Source organism: Canis lupus, chromosome 16 (genome assembly GCF_048164855.1).
Source record: "Canis lupus baileyi chromosome 16, mCanLup2.hap1, whole genome shotgun sequence".
Lineage (NCBI taxonomy): Eukaryota > Metazoa > Chordata > Mammalia > Carnivora > Canidae > Canis > Canis lupus.
In genome coordinates this window covers 60985960-61000540 of record NC_132853.1, presented here as the reverse complement: position 1 = coordinate 61000540, position 14581 = coordinate 60985960, and the positions used below count along the sequence as shown (strand labels likewise).

General features: G+C 61.2%; 1 protein-coding gene across 5 annotated transcripts; it reads left to right on the top strand.

Annotated features, from left to right (window-relative positions):
- Positions 1 to 987: 987 nt before the first annotated feature.
- SECTM1 (secreted and transmembrane 1) lies at positions 988 to 14235 on the top strand. 5 transcript variants are annotated; one of them, XM_072782079.1, is made up of 5 exons: positions 988 to 1142; positions 10990 to 11141; positions 12277 to 12585; positions 13322 to 13378; positions 13556 to 14235. In XM_072782079.1, exons 2-5 carry the CDS (start codon positions 11057 to 11059, stop codon positions 13729 to 13731), a joined length of 627 nt encoding a protein of 208 aa, XP_072638180.1. In that variant the 5' UTR covers positions 988 to 1142; positions 10990 to 11056; the 3' UTR covers positions 13732 to 14235. The 5 variants fall into 5 exon arrangements, with proteins under 5 accessions (XP_072638180.1, XP_072638179.1, XP_072638182.1 ...); XM_072782078.1 differs by having other exon boundaries at positions 994 to 1171; XM_072782081.1 differs by lacking the exon at positions 988 to 1142 and adding an exon at positions 5769 to 5946.
- Positions 14236 to 14581: the final 346 nt, after the last annotated feature.

The following is a 14581-nucleotide window of genomic DNA, read 5'->3' as shown; positions in this document are numbered from 1 at the left end:
CACAGCAAAGCTACTCCTTTGGAACAACCGCCCCAGGTGTAGGCTCACAGGACGGGACGGTCCGCAGGCCAGTCCGCACAGCGGCCCGCAGAGCTGAAGCGGATTGGCCAGTGAGCAGTGGCAGCGAGCGGACGAAGGGCCAGTGACCCCCTCTCCGTCCGCATTAACTGAAGCAGGGCCCAGGCTGGCGAGGCCTGGAAAGCCGGGCCACAGTCCAGGGCAGCACAAAGTCCCCTAGAGTCCCACAAAGAACGAACACCTCCACAGCAGCGAAACTTCCACGCACACCTCCTTGCTCCCACCCTTGATGACTCACAGAGAAAATTTTACCTAAGTGATTTTTACAAGAATCACCAAAACCATTTGCATGGGATGAAGGAACAGATGGCCACTTCCCCAAGCTTCTCTTTGGGGCCCCACCCTGTGGGAAGGAGCTCACACGGGGGCACCTACAGCGCACGCAAGTCTGTGGGTGTCCCCACCCACGGCGGGACCCTCAGTGGGGAGAAGCTGCGAGGAGGCCTCCTCCCGGCCAAGGGCTAATAGAGACCGTTTGACCTTTTAACGGTGCGCCCCTCTCCTGCCCAGTCCTGCCTGCAGCCCCTCACGACCTCCAGGGCCCACTGGTGCCAGCCGCTCCACTCTCGCTGCTCAGCGCTCCGGCTCCCGCACTGCGCCTTCACTCGTACACCCCCCTCCGCCCACCCCCCCCACCCCCCCACCCCACCCCCACCCCACCCCCCGCTCAGGTGCGCATCGCGCAGGTGAGGGAAGCCCACCCACCTGCCCCAAGGGGCATCTGCTCCACGTGTGGAGAACCTTTCCTGGAAAACCGGCCCCTGCTGTCTTCCTGTTACTTCAGAATGACCATCTAATGCAGCGTTTTTAATAAAGATACAATAAGGAACTGTCAAGCAAGTCATAAACGTTTTCTGAGAACTCAGGGCAGTTCCCGAGTCTCCAGCGACTTCCCTGAACTTAGGGTTTCGGTCCTGCATCCAGGACACGAGGCCGTGTCCTCATTCCTGCAGCCTCCTCCCCGGCCCCGCCCTCTGAGCCCGCTGACTTTCCTCTCTGAGCCCAGCACGCAAAGACCAGAGGCCACGGGCAGCCTGGAGCAGCGGCAGGGACGTGGGGTGCAGGTGAGGGAGCGTGGGGACCCGGAGCACAGGTGAGGGTGCGCGCGGGGACCTGGGGCACTGGTTGGGGGGGGACCTGGGGTGCAGGTGGGGGAAGCGCGGGGATGCAGAGCGCAGGTGAGGGAGTGCGTGTGGTGTGGACCCAGGGCACAGGTGCGGAGAGCGCGGGGATCCAGGGCGCGGGGATCCAGGGCTCAGGTGAGAGAGAGCGCAGGGACACGGGCAGGTGAGGGTAAGCTCAGAGAGTCAGAGAGCAGGATGCAGATGAAGAGCATGCACATTGGGGACCTGGTGGGGTGTTCCTCCGTCGTCGTGGGGCTCCCCGTACTGGGGATGGAGACTCTAGAGCGCTGGGCTGAACTTTATACCTGTGGACATTTGGCCAAGTGTCCCCCCAGAGTCCATGGGCCACGGGCTTGGGGGAGGAGAGAAGACAGGGGCCGCAAGTCCCTCTCCGCAGGGCACCCTCAGGCTGAGGTCTTGCGGGGGTAGGAAGGTGGCATCTCAGGCTCCTGCAGACTCACACACTCAGTGACACACACACACGCACACACACACATACGGCTGAGACTTCTCCAACCCTGGGAGGGATACTGTGCCTGGCAAGCTTGGAGTCGAGCCTGTTGCCCCAGAGCAAATTTTCTGGCTGCCCACCCCCGTTTTTTTTTATGATTTCACTTATTTATTCATGAGAGATACAGAGAGAGAGAGAGGCAGAGACACAGGCAGAGGGAGAAGCAGGCTCCGAGCAGGGTGCCCTACGTGGACTCCATCCTGGGTCGCCAGGATCACGCCCTGGGCTGAAGCCGGCACTAAACCGCTGAGCCCCCCAGGCTGCCCTGGCTGCCCCCCCTTCATGCTCCAGGTCTCCTTTGGTTTGGCAACAATCTCTAAATTCAGTGCATCACCCAGTACTGCAATCCAGTAATGATCTGCAGCCTGAAAACCACTTTCTAGGCCTGTGGGTAGAGGAACCAGAGCCCCGGGGGAGGCCCTCCTGTCCCTGGGGATTTTGACAGTGAGAATGGGGGACAGATGTGCTTCTGGCCCCAGGGACCAGGGCAGGGGGCTTACTGGGCTAGTGGTGGGGAGGAGGGTTCTTGGAGCAGGTGGCTTGTGAGCCCAGCGGAAGGCAGCCAGGCAGGAGGGAGACAGGACATGCTGGCCTGCGTGGTCCCCAGGCCTAGAGGACTTTACTGCCAGCTGGGGACCCTCCCAGCCACAGCAGCACCCCGGCCTGGGGCATCTCTCCAGCCCCGCTCAGGCTCGGCTGTCCCCTGGACGGGGTTGGTCACCTCCCTTACGGAGCTGTGAAAGGCTGGCCAGCCCTGCGTCGTCGTCGTGCACAGCCTCTTGGTATCAACACTGAAGTATTGAGCCCCCAGCAGCAGGGGAGAAAGTGGCACCAGTGTCCCGTCGGGGTTGTGGGAGGCGAGGACCCCTATGCACTGGCCTGCTGAAGCCCTAGCAGTTTTACGTTTTCCCAAACCGGGACAAGCTGCTGGCAGCAGAGAGCACTTTCCAAATCCTGTCCCTGACTCCTGAGTGTGAGTCGCTCCAGAATCCATGGGTCGCCCTTGGTCAGGGACCCCCGGCTCTGTCACTCCTGTCTGAGTAGGCGGGTGCCAGCCCCGGGAGAGCACCTGCGCTGTGGAGTTTGTCTGGCCGTCCAGCCCGTGCCCCACACTCGGCCTCTGCCTTCTAGCCTGTCCCTCTCCTTGTCTTGTCCTGGTCTCCCTCCCTCTGGTTTGTCTGCCCTTTGCCGCGTTGGCGGCCAGTGAGAGGGTTCAGGCAGTGGGAGAGTTGCCGCCACAATTACACGTTTGATCTTGAAATATTAATCATTCTTTACGTGTAAATATGTCCCCAGTAGTGCACGGCATGTGCTACAAGTGACTGGTGTGTACCTGGTATCGGGTAGCTGGGTGCCGGCATCGGGCCTGGCAAGCCCAGCGGGGAGCCTGTTTCACTGGACTGAATTTTCTCCAAAAAAATTCCCTGGAACAACCCAGCATTGCTGCTCGAAGGGTGGCACCCCCGATGCCAGGACACCTGGGCTTGGCTGCTCTTGAATCTAGTGCAGAACGGCCCCCGGGGGTTGGGTCAGCCAGGGGCGGCGGGCAGGGAACCAGCCACCAGTGGGCAGGAAGCGCTCGGCCCAGTGCCTGCAGCTGGCCTCCCCAACTGGGGTCCAGTTCTCGTGCCGGACGAGGGCTGATCCCCAGACAGACAAATGAATGGGCAGGGCCAGCACCGCAGGGGCAGCGGCTAGAAACAGCACGTCTGTGGGACCTGCTGCCTTCAACTCTGTGCCCAGAGTGGCCCTTGTGACTCATGGCTGAGAGTGCAAAGTTCCTGAAGCCCGTCCTGCCTGGACTCAGATAACCTCCCAACCCCACAGTAAAGAAGGGATCTCCCAGAGCTGACGGCAGGCAGAGCAGTGTCGTGACAAGGGAGGGGGAACCCTGTCTGGCTCTCTGCTCTGCCCTCTGCCCTCTGGACTATCCCAAGGGTGGCCAGCTGAGGGGGGGACTGTCCTCACTGATAAGCCAGGGTTCAGCATTGGCATCCATGCCACGGGCCCAGCTCAGATCTGTGTCTGGCTCCAAAGGGAGGACCTCTGGTCAATGGGAAAAGTCGGGCGGAGCCCGTGACTCGAGATGGGGGATCCAGACTTGAGATGGGGGATCTGGACTCAAGACGGGGGATCTGGACTAGAGAAGGAGGATATGGGCTAGAGATGGGAGATCTGGACTCAAGATGGGGGATCTGGACTCGAGAATGGGGAGCTGGACTCGGGATGGGGGAGCTGGACTACAGATTGGGAAGCTTCCAATCCTCTTGCACATCCTGCCACCCTGAACCCTTGTGGGCTCCCACAGCACCCCCTCCAGTCCAGATCCCTCCCTCCCTAGTCCAGATCCCCCCTCTCAAGTCCAGATCCCCCCCTCCACTACAGCTTTTAAAAAAAAAAACATTTTAAGGGGACTCCACACCCAACATGAGGCTTGGACTCATGGCCCCGAGATGGCGTTGCATGCTCTGCTGACCGAGCCAGCCAGGCTGCCCTCGTCCCACTCTTTTCTGGCAGGTTTTCCAGTGCTCCTCTGAGGTGGAAGTTTGTGCCCGTGTTTTTCAGGTGTAGTTCAGGCACATTACGACTTGTCTGTGGTCCTGGCGGTCTGCGCCAAAGCTAGGGTCAGTGCTTCCCTACGCTGATTTATCTGCTGTTGGAGCTGACCGCGGGTCTGCAGCTGCCCTTGCTAGGGACTGCTCTACACCATGGAAGGCCTCCTCGCCCTGAGGTGTCTGGCCTGGATGGGGTAGGAGTGAGGGGGCTAGGCCCTCTTATTCTGAAAGATGTAACCTGACGTCTAGTCCCAGCCTGGCAGGAAGCTTCTGCCTCCCCCACCCTGCCCACTTTCTGGCCGGGACTGGGGGTGCCCTGAGCGGCTGTCCTCAGTGTGGAGCGCACAGACCGCTCCCAGCCCAGATGTGCCCAGCGGGTCTCTCCTCAGTTCTGTTCTGAGGCCCAAGCCCTCCTAGACTGATACCCCAGACATTACTCTTGACTCTCCCAGTGACCTGAACATGCTCCAAGGAGGAAACCTGACTCTGAGCACCGCTGGGGATAGGGATGGGGTCACTGGGGGGCTGCTTAGGACAGTCCCAGCCTAGATGACCCACTGCCCACCTAAGTAGCAGATAAGCTCACCCCAGCTCAAGGCCTGACATCACCAGCTTGGGCCACAAGGCCTTGAGGGCAAAGCAGGCCTGTTCACCCAGCCTCCTTCCCCAGGGGGGCCTGCTCAGTCATGTGGCTGTTAACCTGCAGCCTGTTCCAGAGACGCCTGGGCCGGTTGTGGTTTGGGCCGACTGTCCTACTCTAGTTGCCAGCAAAGACTCCCACAGCTGGCTGTGCCACCCAGTGCCACAGGGGCTGTGATGGAGGACATGACACCAGGCCAGATGGACACAGTGTGGGGCCGAAAAGGAGTGGAGCCCCGGTGTCCCCTTATCCTAAGTCTGGAGCCAGAGGATTTCACCAAGAGGCAGGACCTCCCCCTACATAAGGAGAGTGTGAAGGTGCCTATGGGTGAGGGGAGGGCAGTCCAGAGCCTGGGGGAAGGTTCGGAGGAGGTGGGAGACTTTGGGCAGCTGGAAGAGAAGCCCAGAGCCCATGCCCTGAGCGGGCACAAATTCCAGCCTCCCTCAGAGGACACAACAGAAGACGGCCAGGGGCTGCCTTTACAGAGGTTGCACCCCCAGGGGAGGGTGCCCGGTGGTGCTAGGGAGCCCGTGACGCTTCCTGGCTTGTTTTGCAGCCAGGTCATTGTGCATAGGAAAGCATGCGTACCAAGGGCACATCTGATGACCACTGCAGATGTGTACTGCTTAAGGTGAGGCTGGCGTGCTTCTCTCGGCGGGCAGACCAAACACTGAGTGTGAGGGTGACCGGGCCGGGACTGCCTGGGGCTCGGGGCGCCCCGCACCCATCTCCCCTGGGAGGTTGGGCCTGCTTGGGCGGTCACCATCCCCCACGCCCAGCTGCCTCATGTGACAGAGACAACATTCTCTGCCTTTCACTTTCCTTTTGCTCGCCAACACACTCTCCCTGTCAAAGTCCGATGGGCAGGTCAGCGCGTGTGATGTAAACACACCTTCCCCGAGGTGCCCGACTCTCTAGGTCACCCGGCCCGAGTGAGGACCAGAAGGGAGGCCGCTCGGGTCCACGGGGACGGACACCTGCTGCGTGCAGAGCATGTTGGAGGACCCGAGGAAGCCCAGACATGGTGTGTGTGCCCAGGTGCGCCTGCGAGTGCACGAGCCTGGCCGTGTCACCAGCGGTCGGGGAGCCAGCGGAGATCACAGAAGGCCCGACAGGGCGGTCCTGGCTGGGGGTGGAGAGAGGCACTGAGGCAGGACTTTGAAATAGCCCGTGCATGTGTTATTCTCAGTCAAGATTCCAGAAAGTTTACTTGGAATTTGAACCATGACTCTAAGCTTCTTGGGAAGGATAAATACCCGCAGCAGTCACGACCACGCGCGTCTCTCCCGCCTTCCCCCTCGGTCCTGAGGTCACAGCCGGCCAGGGGGTGGAGATGAACGCATGCCTGGACGAGGGGCGTCCGTGTGCTGGGTGTGCGGGGGGTGTGCGGGGGCGTCCATGTGCTGGGTGTGTGGGGGCGTCCGTGTACTGGGTGTGCGGGAGGCGTCCATGTGCTGGGTGTGCGGCACACACCAGGCACCAGCGGGGGGGACTCTGCTGCTCGCTGGCAGCCCAGGCGGCCTTCGGTTCCTGTTTCCGTGCCAACCCTCCACGTCGAGTGGGGGCCCCTGCCCGGTAGCTGGGGTGTGCCCTCACTAGAGCCGGGATCAGCGGGCGGCTCCCCCGCGCGCCTTCCACCTCCAGCCGCAGGAGCGCCGGCCTGCCTCCTCACCCCGAGACTGGGGCGCCCCAACCCATGTTGGATGCCAGCGGGCGCCGGAGGCTGCGCTGAGGATGGGGCAACACGGGGCTAATACTCTGCTGACCCCCAGCTCTGTGCCCACCCCCAGGCCCCCCGGTCTCCCGCAGGCTGACGCCGAGGGCTCTGGCCGCGGGACTGGGGAGACCACCCCGACCGGCAAGGGCGTCTGCGCCACTGGGCACCGTGTTGTGTTTTCCGATTTAAGGAAAGCTGTTTTGTAACAATACTCAGGGAAAACTTCGGGCAGATCTTATCTGAGGTGCCAGGGAAACCCCAGCGGAGGAAGTTTCGATGAGTCTTTCTAGAACCTTCCACCCACGTAAACAATATTTAATGGTAATGAGCCTTTCGTGCCTGATCCTGCGATTGCCAACAGGGCTGCCACTGGATCGTGTCCAGCTGTGACATCTCCGCGTCTCTCGTGTTACTCAGAGCAGATTCATTCAGGAAGGACCCGGGCAGCTGCGTCTCCACTCGCCAGCAGATTCCAGTTCTAAGGGAAAAGTCGGTTTCAGTTCCGTTAATGTTCTCGTGGTGCAAGCAGCCTGAAGGGGAGATAGAGGCCCGGCTTCCCAGGGGGAAAGCAGCTCGGGCAGCTCCGGGCAGCTCCGGGCGCTGGGGTGGCGGCGCCAGCAGGTGGGCCGGGCCGAGGGCCGGCTGGGCGGCCCGGGAGGGGGAAGACTCGAACCCCTTGCAGCACCTGCAGAACGGCTTCGAGGGGATTCGTGAACCAGACGGAAATCGACCCCGTGTGTTGGTCCGCGGGGTCCCCACCGTCCGGGAAGCCCCTGTGAAGGACCTCGAGCCACAACAAATAACGCTGGACTTTCCACGAAATCTTGAAGCTTTGAAGGAAAACGCAGGGCAACATAAACGTGTAGAGTCTTTTTATTCCACAAATCCAAGAGGAACCGAGAGAGCAGGAACAGGTTGGTCAGGCGGGTGACAGTTCATTTCTCTGAAACACGAGTCTTAGGGACCCAGGAAAAGTAGGCAGAGTCTGCCAAGGCCTGAAGGACGGGGGGACAGGCGTCACCAAGGTACCAGGCCCTGTCGGTGCCCCCGGACAGGCCCAGGGGCGGAGGGCAGCGCTGGGGGCAGCCTCACCGCGGTGTGGGTCCCGGGGAGAGGGGGTTAGGCCCCCCCAAAGCACACCACAAGGCGAGACCCAGATGCAGAGTCCCGGACATGACAGGACCGTGAAGGCTCCCTCCTCGCCCGGGGTTTGCAGGGATCGGGTCGGGAGAAAGCCGGGGTCACACGGTCACTGGGGTGCGTGGGCTGCAGGCTCGGGGCAGGGGACTGAGTGCATGTCCTGGGGCAGCCATTGCAAAGGACCAGGAGCTGGAGGCTTGTTTTCTAATGGTGATGGAGACCAGAAGCCCAAAATCGGGGTGCGAGTGGAGCCCTGGGCGAGGATGCTTCCTGTGTCTTCCAGCTCCTGGTGGCCCCAGCGCTACTGGGCTGGTGGCCACGCTCCGCCCTGCGGCCTTCTCCCCGTGTGTCTCTGTCTCTGTCCAAATTTTCCTCTTCCATAAGGACACCAGTCATGCTGGAGTCAGTGCTGCAATATGACCTCATCCCCAGGGATGAGGTCTGCAAGGACCCTGTATCCAAACAAGGTCCCGTTCAGAGGCTGTGGGCAGGCATGTCTTCTGGGGGCCGCCGTTCACCCCGTGCACATGGGATGGGGGCGAAGGGGCAGGGCGGGGACCGAGGGTCTCATCTAACAGTCTTCCATGCGCCTGACACCGGGCGACGCGTGAGAGACATGTGAGAGACGGGCCCGGGGACCCAGGGCCCAGGACGTCTTTTCAGTGGTTCTTTCTGGTCACCTGTTCTCTGTTGCTTGCTCTTGTTTCACAAACAGGGCGCGTGTATAACGAGGAGAAGAAAAGCTGTCCTTCTGGCCTTAAGTTACAACTAGAAACACGGTTAGAAAAATCAAGCAAGGGGCGCCTGGGTGGCTCTGCGGGTGGAGCGTGGGACTCCTGAGCTCAGCTCAGGTCTCGAGCTCAGAGTCCTGAGTTCCAGTCCCCTGGGGGCTCCCCGTGGGGCATGCAGCCTACTTTAACAAGAAAAAAGGATAAAAGAAAAGAAAAAGGAAAAATTCAGCAAAGGACAGGGAGGTGGGGGGAAGACAGCAGCGCCAGCCCCCTCCCCAGGCCACCCCGGAAGGTGACTCAGCTCCTGGGGGAGCCGCACCCACAGAAGGGAAGGTTGGGAAGGGAGGCCCCCCCACCAGAAACAGCCCCTGTAGCCTGTTAGACCATCAGAAACTACGGAAACAGGGGCAACCAGGGGCTCGACCGGTTAAGCGTCCAACTCTTGGTTTCAGCTCAGGTCATGACTTAGGGGTCCTGGGATCAAGCCCTGAGTCCAGCTCCCTGCTCCTAACATCCACTAGGAGGATGGCCGTGCGGGAGTCGTTCGCATTTGACCTTCTTGAGACTCTCTTCCCATCTCACGTTAGCTGTTTCATGAGCTGGATCTAGGCGATTTCCTGTCGTCGTGAGGCTCTGCAGGGCAGGGCGGCCTTCTCTCGCTGCTGTGGGTTTTCCTGTAAGATTCCTCCAGGAGCCCCGCCAGGAGCCCCGGGGTTGGCTGGTGGGGTGGAGATGGGGGGGCAGGCCCGCCCAGGGGTCAGGGGTCGGGGGTCAGGGGTCCAGGAGCTCCGCGCAGAGGCAGGCAATGGACAGGCTCTGTGGCTTTGGCTCACCTGGGGGTTCTCCCTCCCAGCGCGACACCCCCTCCTGGGGTCTGGACTGGGCCTGGCCACAGGGGCCCCAAGTGCCTGGAGGCCCCTTAACCCGAGTGCCCTCTGCCCCCGGCTCTCGTGCTCCACCCTCCAGACCCGGACTGGAGACAAACAGTGGAGCTCAGACCAGAGGGTCCCAAGTGCACGACTTTATGAAACAGGCAAAGCTACGGAGACAGTAGGAAGGCCAGGGGGTCGGGGGTCAGGGGTCGGGGGACGGGGAGCAACAGATGGACTTAGGGTTTTAGGACAGCTCTGTATGGGACCTGATGATGGCGCAAGTCAGCATGCATCTGTCTGAACTCCCCTGGCGTTCCACACAGGAGTGAGCCCTGGGGTCCACCACAGTGTGTGGACGCTGGCCCGTGGCTTGCGAGGACCGCGCCCCCCCCAACACGTCCACTCTGCACTTTCTGCCCAATTTCTCTGTGAATCTAAAACTGCTCAAAGACAAAACAAAGACTCTATTCCTATATTTTTATTATTATTTTTTTAATTGAAAAGTCAACAAAAGGTCTGGCAAGCAATTTTAAAATACTTTTAAAATAGGGGTGACCGGCTGGTTCAGTGGGTGGAGCTGCGACTCTTGGTCTCGGGGTTGTGAGTTTGAGCGTGGCCACGTTGGGTGCAGAGATGACTTAAAAACAAAATCTTGGGCAGCCCAGGTGGCTCAGCGGTTTAGCGCCTGCCTTCAGCCCAGGGCGTGATCCTGGAGACCCGGGATCGAGTCCCGTGTCGGGCTCCCTACATGGAGCCTGCTTCTCCCTCTGCCTGTGTCTCTGCCTCTCTCTCTCTTCCTCTGTGTCTAATAAATAAATAAAATCTTAAAAAAAATAGTTTAGACTAAGCAGAAAAAATGTCATAATGGAGGCCGAGAGAGTGATGGAAGCCACAGCGGGCATCTGCATGAGAGGAAAGGGAAGGCCGCTGCACAAGGCCCACAGGAGGGCTTCTCTTCTTGACAAGAGCAGGTCCCTGAGGGGGCCCTGAGAACAAAGCAGGGGCACCCCGCTGGGGAAAGTGTGAGGGTGGGGAAGGCAGGGGCGGCCAAGGTGGTCTTGGGATGGTGTCAGATCACAGGTGGGCATGACCTGGTTCCGCGGGAACACGATTCAGGCCAGTTTTGCACATTTTATTATAATTATGACCATGTCAGCAGGGCTCTCTCCCAGAGACTTCCCTCCTGGCTTGTCCGTGTTTCTGGTTTGTCATCAGCAGCCAGCACCGTGTGTGTGTATGTGTGTGTGTGTGTGTGTTTTAAGATTTTATTTATTTGAGACAGAGAGAGAGAGAGAGAGAGAAACACACACACACACACACACACACACACACACACAGTCAGAGGGAGGAGCAGGCTCCATGCAGGGAGCCTGACGTGGGACTCCATCCTGGGTCTCCAGGATCACGCCCTGGGCTGAAGGCAGGCGCTAAACCGCTGAGCCCCCCGGGCTGCCCTTCACCAAGTGTGTTATGAAAGTACAGAGAAGGTGTAGGGGAAGGTGCAGGGCAGCGGCTCTGGCATCTGGGCACAGCTGGTTGGGGAGCAGCCCAGGACCCCTGTCTGTGCTTGGCCAGGCTGCAGCCCAGGAGAACTCTGACCCCGTGGCTTTCTTTCCTCCAGGGAGTGTCCCAAGAACCAGTGAGGAGGACGCAGGACCCCTGACACTTGCCACCCTGTCCTGCTAGCCATGCTGACCTTGACATTCCCCCTTCTGGCTCTCCCCCTTCTCTGGACCATCCTCCCGGCCACCTCCCTGAGTGTTCAGAGTGGAAGTAAGTCTCAGGATCCCACCCTGTCTGCTGGGGGGCCCAGCAAGGGGGCGGGGGAGGCCGAGGCAGGGGTGAGAGGAGCAGATCCACGCCCAGGTGGGGCCCAGGCCCCAGGGAGTGACCATGATCCCGAGGTAAGGGGCTGGCCCAGGTGAGGGGATGAGCCAAGTCCCCCCACGATGGCAGACAGCGGGTCCCCAGTGCAGCACCCAGTGATGGCTGGCAGAACACTTACGGGGTTGGCTAAGAACACGTCCAGGTTCTAAGGGAAAGAGGGGTCCCGGCCCGTCAGCGACAACGCACAGGCCAGGGGAGGGGCAGGAGGCCAAGTCTGAGCATCCTCTCTGCTCTGTTCCCGATCCACCCTCGGACCACCAGCTCCTGCATCACCGGGGAGCTTGTTAGAAATGCAGACTCTCGGGCCAGGCTCGGCCCTGCAGGACCAGGGCACAGGGGGTCCCGCAGGACCTTCCAGCCGGTCCCCTGCACACAGCTCTGGGGCAAGGCAGCGCCGTGGAATCACCCCAGGGGCTCCTCAAAGCTGTGGGGCCGGGCGTACCCCAGTGGAATAGAATCACGGAGGAGGGAGCTTCTGGAGCTACTGCGGCAGCTCTGGGGGGCCACGCTGGGTCATTGGCACAGGGTTGGCAGGAAGCCAGGGAGCGCAGAGCCCCTCCTCCTGGGAGCCCAAGGCCAGCCAGGGGGTCCCTGGGCAATGGGCAGGTGACGGCAGCCCGATGGGGCCTCCGGTGCATCACTGTCCACGGGGCTCTGCCCCTCACCCACTGGGCCGGGGAGCCAGTCCCAAGCAGTGGCCCTGCTGGGGTCCTTCCTTGCAGAGCCGGGGGGACCCTGGGGCCGCGGGGACCACGAGGGTGTGAGTTGGCACAGCGGCCACGTGGGGACGCACAACCTCCCTTGTTTCTGTGTTGTTTTCTCCCTTGAGACACACGTGCTGATGGGTCCGACAGATGTGTGAGTAGCTTCAAGGGGCTCTCTGCCACCCTGAGCAGGGCTCCTGCGTCCCCGGGGGTGTCGTGTCCACACCACTCCTCCCTCGGCCCCGGGAGGGTCGGCGAACGTCCTGAGGCCCAGCAGTGACCCCCGTGTGACCTGCCCCCCCCCCCCCCCCACACAGTTTGGGACGACCCCAGCTGCACCAAAGGCATGGTTTCCGTGTCCAGAGGGGAGCGTGCTGTGATGGCCTGCAACATCTCCAACGACTTCCGGGGCGTCGTCATCTACCTGGGTGCCCACAGGAAGGGCCAGCCCCTCTTCCACGTCAGGCGTCCAGGATACTTCAGCCGGGCCGGGTGGCACCTCCACGTCCAGGGAGGCACGGCGCAGCTGGTGATCGACGATGCGAATGACACCCAGGCGGGGTGCTACACGTGGCATCTCCAGGGCCGGCAGAGAAATGTCAGAGTCACCATGCTGAACGTCTCAGGTGAGGGGCGGCGTCGCGATCCCCCATCCCACCTGAGGCGTTTCCTACTGGGGAGGGGCAGCGGACAATCCTCCCCCCCCCCCCCCCCCCCGCGCCTGGAAGCGCCCTGGCCCTCAGGATGGGGCCCAGCAGGGCGGGCCTGGGTTCCAACAAAGAGAATGAAATAAGACGAGCCTCTGCTCCTCAAAGGGCCTGGCACCTGTGCCACAAGGGGCTCAGTCTGGGGGCTGCACGGTCCAGAGAGGAGGCGAGGCCCGTGCACGTCTCTCCCCCTGCACCCCAAACCTTCTCCCACACACCCAAAATGCCAGTGCTCCCTGAGGCCCCTGCGGGGTTTGTTCGGTCTTCCTGTGCGCACCCAGAGGCCCTGTGATCCCTCAGCTTCTCCAGCTGGCCCCGAGCTGCCCCAGCCTTGCCCTGGACGCTGTCCGCCCCCAGAGCCCAGTGTCTCCCATCCGGGACCTCCCCTTCGACCAATGCACACCCATCCACTGCCTCCACTCATTCTCACTTCCGTCACTTGGAGTAATGTCTGCCCCCGCACTCCCTCCAGGACACTGCTCAGACCCACAGAGGACTGCACCCCTCCACCCAGTCCAGTCCCAGCCACCCTGAGCTGTGGGAGGGCAGGGGCAGGGGGCGCTGAGGACGGGGCCCTGGCCTGACTCAGAGAGCCCTCTGTGGACTCCTGTTGTCCTGGTCTCACGTGACACTTGGGGCTGGGGGGGTGCATCAGAGGCAGAGCCCCAAGATCTGAAGGAGACAGGACATCTGCTGTTTGCTTCTTCGCGCGGTAGGTGCTTTTCCTTACCCCCAGGTGCCCCCAGGAAGCCCCTCAGGTGCCCCCAGGCTGTCCCCACCCTCTGTGCCTGGCACCCATCCATCCTGCCCGGGGCGGGGGTCATGCCTCCCCTCAAGGGTGCACTCCTTGTGGGTGACTGAGTGATGTCCCCCATCCCGCCTCCCACAGACCCGGACATGGACACGCCACACCTGCCCAGGGCCAGAGACCAGCTCAACGTGGTCGTTGTGGTCATTAGCGTCATTGTCTTCCTGGCTCTCCTGCTGGTCAGCATGTCCACCTGCACCAAAAGCATATTTCCCCGCCCCTATGCCTTCTGGAAGTACGAGGCCCCCCGGGTCTGACACCCTGCTCCTCTGGAGGCTGGTGGGAGTAGAGGTCACCCCAGGCTGCAGGTGCCAAGTGGAGCAGAGAGCACACACCCCTCGGTCCAAGGACCCCAGGTGCTGTGGCAGGTGCCTACCCCAGCCAGGCCCTCCGGGTCCCCAGAGCACTGGCTTTGTGGCAGGACGCCCCGGAGGACACACAGAAGCTGGGCTTCCTGCTCCTTCCAGGAGACCGCGTCCCGAGGGTGCGTCTGCGTGTATGTGAGCACGTGTGGCCTGCGTGGTCCTGAGTGTCTGCGCCACAGATCGCTGACTCTGAGCGGAGGAGTGAGGCCCTGTGAGGAGGGTGACCAGCGGGCCTGAAACCCAGAACCGGCCCCAGGAGCCCTGCCTGACCCTGAGGCCACCAGCCCCTTCCGTTCCCCTCCTCCTGGCAGGGAGCCTGCTTCTTCCTCTGCCTGGGTCTCTGTTTCTGTGTGTCTCTCATGAAAAAATAAAATCTTTTTTAAAAACTAAAAATAAGATCTTTGATAATCTGAGAATCCATAACCCTAATCCTTACGATGAATAAAATAGACCAATCGAGAAACCATCAAATGACCTGGGAAATACACACTTTTTAAGTGGGGAAAAACACAGAAAACTAAAAGAAGGTGCTTCCTGTCTTAAAGCACTAAAAATGCCTAAAGCATCCAAAAGATGCCTGGTGCCTCCCCTGTGGCCTGGACCCACAGGGAAGTCCAGGGTCTGGGTCTGTTTTCATCTCTTGCTTGCTGCTTGTATGTTCACGGGATTCTCTAAGGAGGTGGAGTTCTGGGGCCTCACAACGGGCCCCAGGCCCCTCGCGGATCCCCAGCCCGCCCCGGCC

What these genes read in the sequence shown, in the direction of transcription:
- SECTM1 (XM_072782079.1), top strand. Translation starts at nt 11,057, where the DNA reads ATGCTGACCTTGACATTCCCCCTTCTGGCTCTCCCCCTTCTCTGGACC. An exon ending in CACCATGCTGAACGTCTCAG is followed by an intron (nt 12,586 to 13,321) that starts GTGAGGGGCGGC and finishes GGGGTGCATCAG; the next exon opens with AGGCAGAGCCCCAAGATCTG. An exon ending in GCTGTTTGCTTCTTCGCGCG is followed by an intron (nt 13,379 to 13,555) that starts GTAGGTGCTTTT and finishes CGCCTCCCACAG; the next exon opens with ACCCGGACATGGACACGCCA.